The sequence below is a fragment of the Triplophysa dalaica genome, chromosome 11, assembly GCF_015846415.1.
Source record: "Triplophysa dalaica isolate WHDGS20190420 chromosome 11, ASM1584641v1, whole genome shotgun sequence".
Lineage (NCBI taxonomy): Eukaryota > Metazoa > Chordata > Actinopteri > Cypriniformes > Nemacheilidae > Triplophysa > Triplophysa dalaica.
The window spans coordinates 11,260,308-11,271,726 of NC_079552.1; the positions used below are offsets into that span (position 1 = coordinate 11,260,308).

The 11,419-nt window shown below is 38.7% G+C and overlaps 2 protein-coding genes across 2 annotated transcripts; both read right to left on the reverse strand.

Annotated features, from left to right (window-relative positions):
* Positions 1-302: 302 nt before the first annotated feature.
* Positions 303-3,314, reverse strand: acta1b (actin alpha 1, skeletal muscle b). Its single transcript, XM_056760173.1, has 7 exons — positions 3,092-3,314; positions 2,115-2,254; positions 1,698-2,022; positions 1,385-1,546; positions 1,037-1,228; positions 772-953; positions 303-665 (listed from the first exon to the last, which is right to left on the reverse strand). The coding sequence occupies exons 2-7, from the start codon at positions 2,241-2,243 to the stop codon at positions 522-524; spliced, it is 1,134 nt and encodes a 377-aa protein (XP_056616151.1). The 5' UTR covers positions 2,244-2,254; positions 3,092-3,314; the 3' UTR covers positions 303-521.
* Positions 3,315-4,657: 1,343 nt separating this feature from the next.
* On the reverse strand, positions 4,658-11,249 carry abcb10 (ATP-binding cassette, sub-family B (MDR/TAP), member 10). The gene is made up of 13 exons (XM_056761444.1): positions 10,396-11,249; positions 9,361-9,561; positions 8,993-9,195; positions 8,530-8,664; positions 8,243-8,389; positions 8,008-8,143; positions 7,293-7,388; positions 6,964-7,173; positions 6,786-6,865; positions 6,521-6,701; positions 6,339-6,382; positions 6,079-6,113; positions 4,658-5,949 (listed from the first exon to the last, which is right to left on the reverse strand). The coding sequence occupies exons 1-13, from the start codon at positions 10,772-10,774 to the stop codon at positions 5,694-5,696; spliced, it is 2,103 nt and encodes a 700-aa protein (XP_056617422.1). The 5' UTR covers positions 10,775-11,249; the 3' UTR covers positions 4,658-5,693.
* Between the last annotated feature and the right edge of the window lie 170 nt (positions 11,250-11,419).

The window sequence follows — 11,419 nt, forward strand, 5'->3', positions numbered from 1 at the left end:
TTGGGTCAATATGAGGTCTACTTTCAGTTTTAAAGACACGTGGCGGGTTATAAACTATTAAAACATGACGCTTGATAGGACAGATATTGAATTGTGTTGTCTTCCTTTCTAGGTGACTTCTTTAGGACATAATCTTTTTAGTGTCAGTTTGTTGATATTAGTAATAATCTACTAAAACTATTCTTGCTCAAATAAACAGATTTCTTGCTAAAACTGTTATTCTGCTTTGCTAGGCAGTAGGCACAGATCTTCAAATATAAAAAATTCAATTGGATTAACAAAGACACATTTCATAAACCAAATACCAAATAATGGACTTTAATAAATTAATGACTATTTATGTACATATAACAGTTTCATGTTAGATAACATGGTACAATGGTCTTCTGGATCATGTGTTAATCCTCGCAACATGTTCATTGAGTAAAACATGGGTACAAAATACATTTGTACCAGCACCGTCCTGTCAAGATGAATGTATTCTCCATTATTGCGTGATCCACAGTAAATAGATGCTGGATTTAGAAGCACTTGCGGTGGACAATGCTGGGGCCTGCCTCATCATATTCCTGCTTGGTAATCCACATCTGCTGGAAGGTGGACAGGGAAGCCAAGATGGAGCCACCGATCCATACGGAGTATTTACGCTCAGGTGGGGCAATGATCTGGAAAAATGAAGAGAGAAATCTTTGAGTGGAGCATTCTGAGATCATTAAAGCAATCAAATTCAGATGAATGGGATTATTTTAAATTTAACATTAGATACATTACCTTGATCTTCATTGTGCTGGGGGCCAGGGCGGTGATCTCCTTCTGCATACGGTCAGCAATACCAGGGTACATGGTGGTACCACCAGACAAGACATTGTTGGCGTACAGGTCCTTCCTGATGTCAATGTCACACTTCATGATGCTGTTGTAGGCGGTCTCATGGATTCCAGCGGACTCCATACCTGTTCAGAAACAGATTCATTATAACAAAAAACATAACATGTATGGGAGAAACAAAACTATAATATTGTTTGTCTTTACACACCAATGAAAGAAGGCTGGAAGAGGGTCTCAGGGCAACGGAAACGCTCGTTTCCAATGGTGATGACTTGGCCGTCGGGCAACTCGTAGCTCTTCTCCAGGGAGGAGGAAGAGGCAGCAGTGGCCATCTCATTCTCAAAGTCCAGAGCCACATAGCACAGCTTCTCCTTAATGTCACGGACAATCTCACGCTCAGCTGTAACAAGAGATTTTTTAAGTAAATTATTTGTAAAGTACAAACAAATTACAAAGCAAAATGGAAAAGCACATTTGAGGATAACTTGCAGGAAGTCGGCATAGTAAACTAAACCAAAAAATGATATAAACAGAAAAGAAATTATGATATTCTCACCAGTTGTGACGAAAGAATAGCCACGCTCTGTCAGGATCTTCATGAGGTAGTCGGTCAGATCACGACCAGCCAGATCCAGACGCATGATGGCGTGGGGCAGAGCATAACCCTCATAGACTGGAACATTGTGGGAGACACCATCACCAGAGTCCAGCACAATACCTTAAATATAAAAAACAAGTTAAAAAAGCCCCATGTCAAATATAAATTAAAATTAATAAAGATTACTTTAATTAGTAATAAGCATATAAGTCCAATATATACATTTTAAGATATGAATCGAAGAATGTGGAGTGTTGTTAAAAGGACTCACCGGTGGTACGGCCAGAAGCGTACAGGGAGAGCACAGCCTGAATGGCCACATACATGGCTGGGACGTTGAAGGTCTCAAACATGATCTGGGTCATCTTTTCACGGTTAGCCTTGGGGTTAAGAGGGGCCTCTGTAAGCAGAGTTGGGTGCTCCTCGGGGGCAACACGCAGCTCATTGTAGAAAGTGTGGTGCCAGATCTTCTCCATATCATCCCAGTTGGTAATGATGCCGTGCTCAATGGGGTACTTCAGAGTGAGGATACCCCTCTTGCTCTGAGCTTCATCTCCTACGTAGGAGTCCTTCTGACCCATACCCACCATGACACCCTAGAAGAAAAAAGTGTTTTCAGTGTTACAATAAATACATTTATGTAAAAAAGGATTTTACAGTGGTGAATTTAAAATGCTGTCGGGTGTACCTGGTGACGGGGGCGACCCACGATGGAGGGGAAGACAGCTCTGGGGGCATCATCACCGGCAAAGCCAGCCTTGACAAGGCCTGAACCGTTGTCGCACACAAGGGCGGTAGTCTCCTCGTCGTCACACATCTTGATGGTTTCTAAAGAAGGATATCATCAGAAATATTTAAAGGGATCATATGACACAGCTAAAAGAAATATTATGACCCCTTACTTAGTCTTAGTCAAATCATACCACGAACTGGATTTGTAGGGGTTTGGTTACACAAGGCGTTTTTAGTAAGGTCTCGGTTCGCATTCACTTTTAGATAGAATGCATCTTTTGTTCCGACAATTTTACATGTCTAATACATGCACGAGCAACTTATAACACACCAAAGACACAGAAAAACAAGTATTCGCTTCATACGACCCCTTTAAGTGCCATGATTCCGGCAAAAAGTGAATCTACAACAATGAACTTGTTTGCATAAAATGATAATCATTTCTTATACTTTACTCCATAGCACTTATTTTACAGTCCGGTACTACTTGTTTGTACTTATTGTACAGAGTTTGTTGGGTAAGTATACTGTTCACAGATTACATAAATATATATATATATATATACTGATAAAAAATATATTTTTTATAAATATAATATACAATATAATAATAATCCTATATATATATATATATATTATATATACTTTAAAATAAAGTGCAACCCCTCTTTTAAAATTCAATGTAATCTCCAGCAATGTAAAATAGAAATAAACACATGAATAAGAATACAAGTCATGTTTTAAAGATCCTTTAAAGAGGCATGCATGCAATATGGAAATATTGTCAAAGTATGCTTCCATCGTGGATATCAGTATAACTTCAATTCATGTCAAAAGTAAATACTCTAACTTCAATTAAAGTAAGTTAGTTGCATTTACGTTGGTAAATAAACTTTGTAAAAAACAGTTGTACCACATTGGAGTTTTTCTTACCTTTCTCTGACTAAGCTCTGTGCACACTCAAACCACTGCTGTATCCAGTAACGGAGTACAGACCCTCTGAAGCCCGACCACCTTATATACCATCCGCATTTCCCACACGCGCACCATTTAACATATGTATACGTTCAATTGGATTTTCCCCCAACCTTCAACCATATTAGGTTCTTGCGGGGTAAGCGAGGGGGGACTTGGTAGTAAAGCTCCGTGTGTCCCCACTCTCCCCAAGTTCGTAGAGAGCATGAGTGTCCTTAAATGGATTGATAGTCATCGCTCCAATGTGCTTGAGCCGTATATGGGCTCCTGTGGGCGGTGTTGATTGGACACCAGCAGTTCCCCACGTGCTGTATATCATAGTATATGTTTCTCTCAGTTGAGAGATAGCATATTGATCGATCTGTTCAACGTGAATTTCAATATTCTTATATACTTTGTTTATGTTGGCGAAGTAGGTCTGAAAAATGACACCAAAGAAACGTTCTGTATAGTCATTAAAAAAGTCGTGTTACAGTAATGCCGTTTCAGGTAAGACGTGAATCCTTTTCTTTGTGTTATGGATATGATATTCACTTTTTTCATTTACTGAAGTAATCCATGAAAACAGAAAGTCATTATTAAATACCTTTCAAGTGAAATGTTCAATTATTATTATCGACAATAAATCATTAATAGATGATTAATTACTCGAGTCTTGCTTAATAAGTCCCCGCCCCCAAACACACGAATATATGCTTTGCGATACTCATAAAACAAGCCAAAAAAGTAAATTGTGTAGTATGTCCTTTTATAGACAAGCATCTTCTATTTTTGACACTTGAGGCCCTTTGTGCCATCTGTTCACAACTCCACTGCAAACAGTTTCTTGAGCAAATTAACTGGATGGTGTTCAAATCAGCCTACGGAGTATCATTGAAAGACTGAATATAAAAATTTGATTATAGCATTATGTGAAGATGCGTATTTCATTTACAGTTATTAGTTTAGTATGCAAAAAGACAAATATTTAACGTGTTGTGTATGTAGTATAAGTGGAGTTCTCAAAGCAATGTATACAAGTAGAAATATGAACATCAACAGATTCAAACAGACTGATTGTGAAATGCGTGTGTATCACTATCACGTCTTTTACGCACTTATGCGATGATTAAATACAGTATTCGTTTATATAGTTAGAGACATCGAGGTAACGTGCTATTGGTCTGAAATGAGTGTGTCCGCCCTTGTTCCGCATTATTTACTTTACAGGAGCAAGACTCCGTGCCATACTGATATGCTTCCATACTTAGATTATGTGCTTACTTTTAGCGAATCCTAGTCCAGAGAGTCAAAGCAGTGGCTACGTTTACTGGGCTGGGGGTAAACCGCTTAGCTGCTGGGCCAAAGGCAACCGTCTGAGCTAGAGATTTCATTCATTATAATCTACCTGCTTTACCTGGTTATTTGGTCAAGACAGTGCTACGATGTGGGTTATTAACACAGTATTAGGCGAAGACAAGTTTTTAGATCGGACTTTTGTTTTGAGGACAGGATTAGCCTGGAGAGATTAACAAAAATGGCGGATTAGAATTACAACATAATTTAGTTTTATTTAACACCATCCCTTGTTATCGTGTGTGTAGTATTTCATTTATAAATTCTAAAGAGTTTAAAAAGTACCCCTTCTTAGTTTAAAGGAGCAACAGCACCCTCTTTTGGTGTGTGAAGTTATTACGTTCTCAGACTGACATGTAGTCAGATTAAACATTGTTTCAATAACATTTATAGTGTAGAGAGAAAACGTACAACAGATAACCATACATTTTTAAACAACTTAAACCTAATAAGTTAGCACACTAAATATTACAATTTCAGACTAGAATAGATTTCGTCTGATCACATATAAATATATATATTGCCTGTACATACAAGTTACATTCAAATATCTCAAATATGTATAGCATTTGCTCTCAAAAAATCTGACAACAATATTTATCGTTTATCTCTTTCTAAATCAATTTCCTAATTACTGAAACCAGAACTTCGACTACTTTCCAATGAAAGTCATAATCTAGGCACAAGAAATCTGTCATTACAAAAGGTGATAAGAGATTAATAAAGCCCCAATGTTGGTGTAATCAAAAAAATAATATGCTTCATTATCTGAAAGTTGGACTGTTAATACCTTTCATTTGCTCCATAATGATTTGTTTCAAAATTCTTACCAATCCATTTCAAACATCAAGCAATACAATCCAGTATAACTACTTGATTTCTCTGCTTTATATATCAAATCTATGTCAGACCCTTTTCAAGTTTTCCCAGTTGATTCACTTCCTTTAGGAAATGTTCAGTGATCAGCTTTGTTATGATTTTTGTGAATGATTCTTAAGTCATGTCCCCAGCAAATACTGTCCAGCAACAATTTACATATGCCTTGACCATAAATAGCAGCACTTTGTAATGAACAGTGATCAGCATACAGTACAACTGGTTTCCAGTTATTTAGCAGTATGTGATACTGCAAATGCTAAACACATACATTTCATTTAGGAGTGCTTAAACCCGAAATAATCATCATCACATGAGTTGATTAGTGTGCACACTCTTTGTGTTTCCGCTATTTGAAGAGAGCCTGTTTCTGCTCGGTCTGCAGGAAGGCCTGCTTCTCCATTAGCTTGCGGAATAGCCCCTTGTCATTGGCGAGGAGCTGAGCGTGACTGCCGGTCTCCACAACACGGTGTTGATCCAGCACAGCTACGGCATCTGCGCTCTGGATGGTGGAAAGACGGTGAGCAATGATCAAGACACTGCGAGCGTGCATCAGCCGCTCCAATGCCTCCTGGACCAGAAACTCATTCTCTGCATCCAGAGCACTAATAAAGACAACGGTAGAAATCTGCGTTTTTGACTGAAATGCAGTATTAGAAGATCACATAAAAAAAGACAATTTGTTTTTATTTTTTGCATTTTGTGTGTTATCCTTTTTCAATATTCAGACTCACCTTGTGGCTTCATCCAGCAGGAGTATTTTAGGATTCTATTAAAAGGAAAAAAAAATGTACCACTGGAAAATTCACCAATATGCTGAATGTAGAGCAGATGAAACATTTAGTATTTTATTATCTTAAAGCTAATTCACAGACCAGATCAACATATGCCATTGTCAATTCTTTTATGCAAAAATTAAAAAAATTTAAACAGAGTAAAAGAAGATTTTCTTAGGTTGGATGAACTATCCTTTCCTTTGAGAGCATAAGATTACCTTTAGCAGGGCTCGTGCTATAGCAACCCTCTGTTTTTGTCCACCTGTTTATTCAACAAATTGCATGAAATGTGAATTACACACACAACCCATGTTAAAATGCAGACTAGAATTATGAGTTTGTCAAGTAACAAAAAACAAGCTTCTATTTGTAAATGGGCACTATTAAGTATGTATCATACCTGACAGCAGGACCCCTTTCTCTCCTACAACTGTGTCATAGCCCTTGGGGAAGTCCTGAATGAAATCATGTGCATTGGCTATCTGTGCTGCCCTGCAGATGTCCTGTGTCGTGACCTGACTCGGGTCTGTTGCTCCATAAGCAATGTTTTCAGCAATAGAGCAGGAGAAAAGAACAGGCTCCTGCAAAAAACACATTTACAGAGTGATTAAAAAAGTGGGATCAAGAGATGGTTTGATTCTACTTTTGCTGATGTTCTTCCTTACCTGGCTTACAGTACCAATTTGACTCCTTAGCCAATAAGGATTCAAATCTCGTATATCATGGCCATCTACACTAACCGTACCTGCAATTTATTTGACACAAGATAGTGAAAAATTGTAAATTTGTGCTGTCGCGTCATAATTTGCCAAGTATCCAGTATATTCTTATTTCAGTTCTTACCCGAGTCAGGGTCATATAAGCGGAGCAAAAGCGACACCAAAGTGGATTTGCCTGAGCCACTGGGGCCCACCACTGCCATTATTGACCCCGCCGGTACAGACAGACTTAGATTCTGGAAGATGGATGAATCCTTCCTTGTTGGGTAAGCAAAGGACACATTCCGAAACTCCAGTTCTCCTTTAAACTGCTCTGGTCTTAACACAAGTCCCTCTGAAGATGACAAGAGAAAAAAAGATGAGTTGCACACCTGCTATTCATGCATTTAAAAATAAAAGGGATTTTGCCTTTGCTTGTGTGATTTGTAAGCAAAGTTTAAAGGAAAATTATACCATTGAGAGGAAATTCAGGTTTTCGGTCCATTAGTTCCCACAGACGGGTACCAGCACCAAGCCCCTTCATCAGCTCGGAATAAAATGAGCTGAAACCTGAAATATTATCCACACAAAAATAAACAAAATGACTCGTGAAGCAAGAAGAAGTTGTGTTGCATGAACTAACAATGAGCATTATCATTTCTTAGCATGTCTGTGTTAGTAAATGTCAATTCAATTATTCATGTTAGTTCATGGTGCATAAGATTAATAAATATATAAATATTGCTCATTGTTAGTTCATGTTAGCTAATGCATTAAGTAATTGTTAACAAATACAACCTTATTGTAAATTGTTCTTACATTAAACACTACAGCTATACACAGAAAAAAATACAACTGAATACCGACATGTTTCTACTTATGAATGAGACCAAGTTTGAGATGTTCAGCCCACACATGTGAAGGTTTTGCAGGAAAACCCCATTAATAATCGGTAAAATGGCCATTTGTCTGCCATTATGTTGTTCCTGTGCTATGCAAGTATGAAACTCTGGGATCAGATGACTTGTATAAAGTTAATTCCATGTTAACCTGAAGATCAAGCTCCTTATCTTAATCTATGTCAGTTTTGTTTCAACGGTTCTTATATATTGTATTTTTTATGTATTGCAGCACATATTCAGATATTATATACAGTATGCTGAATAGTGCTCCAAGGATTTGCTCTCACCTGCGATGCTAATGCCCACCCAAAAGGCATACATAAGGAAAGAGGAGAGCTGCCCGACGGTCATGGCCTCACTGGCCATTAGCAGACCTCCCTTATACAACACGCTGAGGATGATAAAGTTTCCACTCAGTCCTGTCTGAATAAAGACAAAGATTTATAAGCATGAATAGACCAACTGTACGCATTTTAAATGGCCATTTTTTATAAAAGTTTTAAAAAGTAGGATTTATCTTACCACTCCATAAAATCCAGCGGATATCACAGCCTCTTTCTTAGCTAGATCAAAAACATGGTCAATCTTGCCTGCGTACTTCTGCAACTCCATCAGCTCTTTTCCAAAAGCGCGAACTGTCCGCATGTTACTGATCCTCTCTTCTGCCAACTAGTTGGATGGAGAGCAGCTACAGAGTATAAGGATGCCTTGGCCACTCGGATTCAATACAATAATGAGTACAGCAAACAACTGATGTCAATTAAACTGTTTGCAAACCCCCATACAAAAACATATAACAAATGGACTACCTGTGTGGCCTCTGCCAGTGCATCCTGAGTGCGTCTGGATATTGAGCGGAGAAATCTACCAAAAATGACAGCCAGGACAGCAATGGGAGGAACAACCATCAGCACAAAAGCTGCCAAACTGGGCGATACGTATAACTTGAGAAAGAGAAAGTTTAAGAGTAAGTTTGACACTAATGGTGAAGGGTCACACGTCTTTAAACAACCTATGTCATGAGATATTCATATACTTGTTTAAATATGAACCAAAATATGCATCATGCAATCGGAACATTATCATTTGGAGGATTTTTTGCCCCTTTTCCACTGCATCTCTTGTTTCTCAGAAAACAGGCGAGAAAGCAATGCCTAAAATGTTATGTTTATAAGCAGAAATGTGTTTCTAAATAGAATATGGTAAAAGAAAAAGGAATTAGCTGCTAAAATTTCAAACTATGACAAGCGTTTGACTACACATCTGGCTCACCATCATGCCTACTCCAGCCCCCGCCTGGGCGAGGGACCTCAGCCCATCAGACAGGTTGTCAGTGAGGCAGCGCCCGACAACAGCGGTGTCTGCCGAGAGGCGGTTAATGAGCTCACCAGTTCTGGTCTTATCGAAGAATCCCACCTCTTGCCTCAAAATCGAGGAGAAAAGGGATTCACGCAAGTTTCGAACAATCTGTTGTCCTGTGAAAATGGGCAAAGATTAAAAGAGAGAGAATAAACGCATGCTGTTTAACTCAACAAATCAATCAGAATGATTCTATTTAACACTAAGCTAGACTTAAACGTCACTTTTTTTCAGTCAATGGAAGCATCTTATTTTATTGCTGTAACAGCTTGAGTCTTCACCTGAGATCTGCATGAGGTAGACGCGAGCAGCATTTGCAGCCCCCCCGCAGAGAAAGACCCCTGTCAGCATGATACAGAGGGAGGTGAGGGAGGATGTGAAGTCGTCTGTGGAGCTGGTGTAAATGGTGTCAATCACTCTACCCAGAAAAAACGGTGCAGACATGGTAACAGCGCTGGAGATCACCAGAAATCCCACGCCAGCTATGGGGAAAAACGTCTGTTAGTGTAAATAATGGGTCGTCATTTTTAAACAAATTCCCATTCATGAATCAGACACATTAAGCAAATCAGCAGAGATCATTTAAAAACTTATCTATAGGTTCATTTACAGGAACATCTGAACTATTTATAAAGTCTGATTAGTTTATATTTAAGTTTCTGGCAGTCAAAAGTCAAGGTATGCAGTGAACACTGGGTTTCGAACCCTTTGTTTTTGCACTGATACGGGAATGTTCAAATTAACTCAATGTTTATATACAATATTCTTAAAAAAAAAGAGAAATAAGCATGTGTTATTGATGTGACAAAACAGGACAGTTTCTGAAACATGGTTTGTAGGATTTCTGTGAAATAAAACTCCCAAACAAGAAGCCATTAGACCCAACAAGTGGAGAAGGATTGGCTCTTCATAGAACAGAAAATGGTTATTAATGTTATATTTCATTGGCCATGTGCCTATTTGCGAAGAATATGGACAGTTGCGGATGTGACAGTTCTGAAACCAGCACTTACCAGACTGTGAGAAGCATGAAGTTTTATTTTTAAGGGAGAACTCACATGATCATTTAAACCACAAAATGTTGACATCTAAACTATGAGTATGGTGAAAACCCTTTGGTATAAAACATTATTTTATGGGAAGGTTGACATTTGCATGCCACTGCCCATTTGTATTTCTCAAAATATCATCTTTTTTTCTGTTCCACAGAACATGACTCTTCCTCAGAAGAGTCATTAACAGGTTTTGTACGACAAGTCCTTGAATAAATAATGACAGAAGTTTTATTTTAGTGCAATTATACTGTATTGACTTGCCTGACAGTCTCCATCGCTGTGGATATGCAAGATCCAGCAACTTCTTGACATCAGATTGTACACGCAATGAGTTTTTACTGTCTTGCTGATCTACAGGCGTTGATGTTTCTTTGGAGTCAGTAGATGTGCTGTAGAAAGCAACAGTATGTCTGGAGTGTTTCCACACAAACCTGGGTAAAAACAACCCTCCAGACCTGAGACACGAGACCTGGGACATTGTCCTTCCATTATACACCGGCGAAACAAACACCTCCGGTGAACCATTTATGCACATTTGCCTTTTCCATGAAATCCGTGAAATGCGATTCGGCGAATGGTAAAATCCATCTGAACGACACTGTCGTAGTTTGCCTACAGTAAATCTAGTCATTCGCAACATGGTCCCATATATTAAAAAACACAAGAAACGACCACTAATAAAGTTTACGAGCTTAGTCCTCCCCTAATCTTCATCGGTCGACACTGACAGTATAAAGTCAAACAGTTCATGAATCCAACACCGATAGTGTCGCAAAATACTTGAGTTTGAGGAGTTACTACATGAAAGTATCAAAGATGTGATCTCTTCAGTGAAACTGGCCTGTTGTAGGTCGGGCTCGACGGTTAGTGAACATTATCTGTTCATGACAGTTTTCATATCCAGCCCTGTTATCTTCACACACGCCCAGCACAGTCCTCGGCAGCGCCCTGTCACTAAAACATGACGCTCTCTGTTCACGTGAAGGATTTTCCCATTAAAGTTAAAGGACCCTCATTACACACGCAGTGAGTGTTTAAAAAAGTACAATTAAAATGTGACCCTGTGATTCCGTGACTTTCGAGGAAGCGAAGCGCTATTGCATGATGACTCTTACGTCGTCCCAGACCCGATCAGTCAAACTTGTTTAATCGATCCAAGAGCATCAGCTTTTGTTTACTACAGTTCTGATCATTCAGTCGCTAACCGAATCGATGATAATGTATTTATCTGTTAATGTACTTATAGTAAAAAAGTGGTGTATTATGTGTATATCAACTCCGGCTT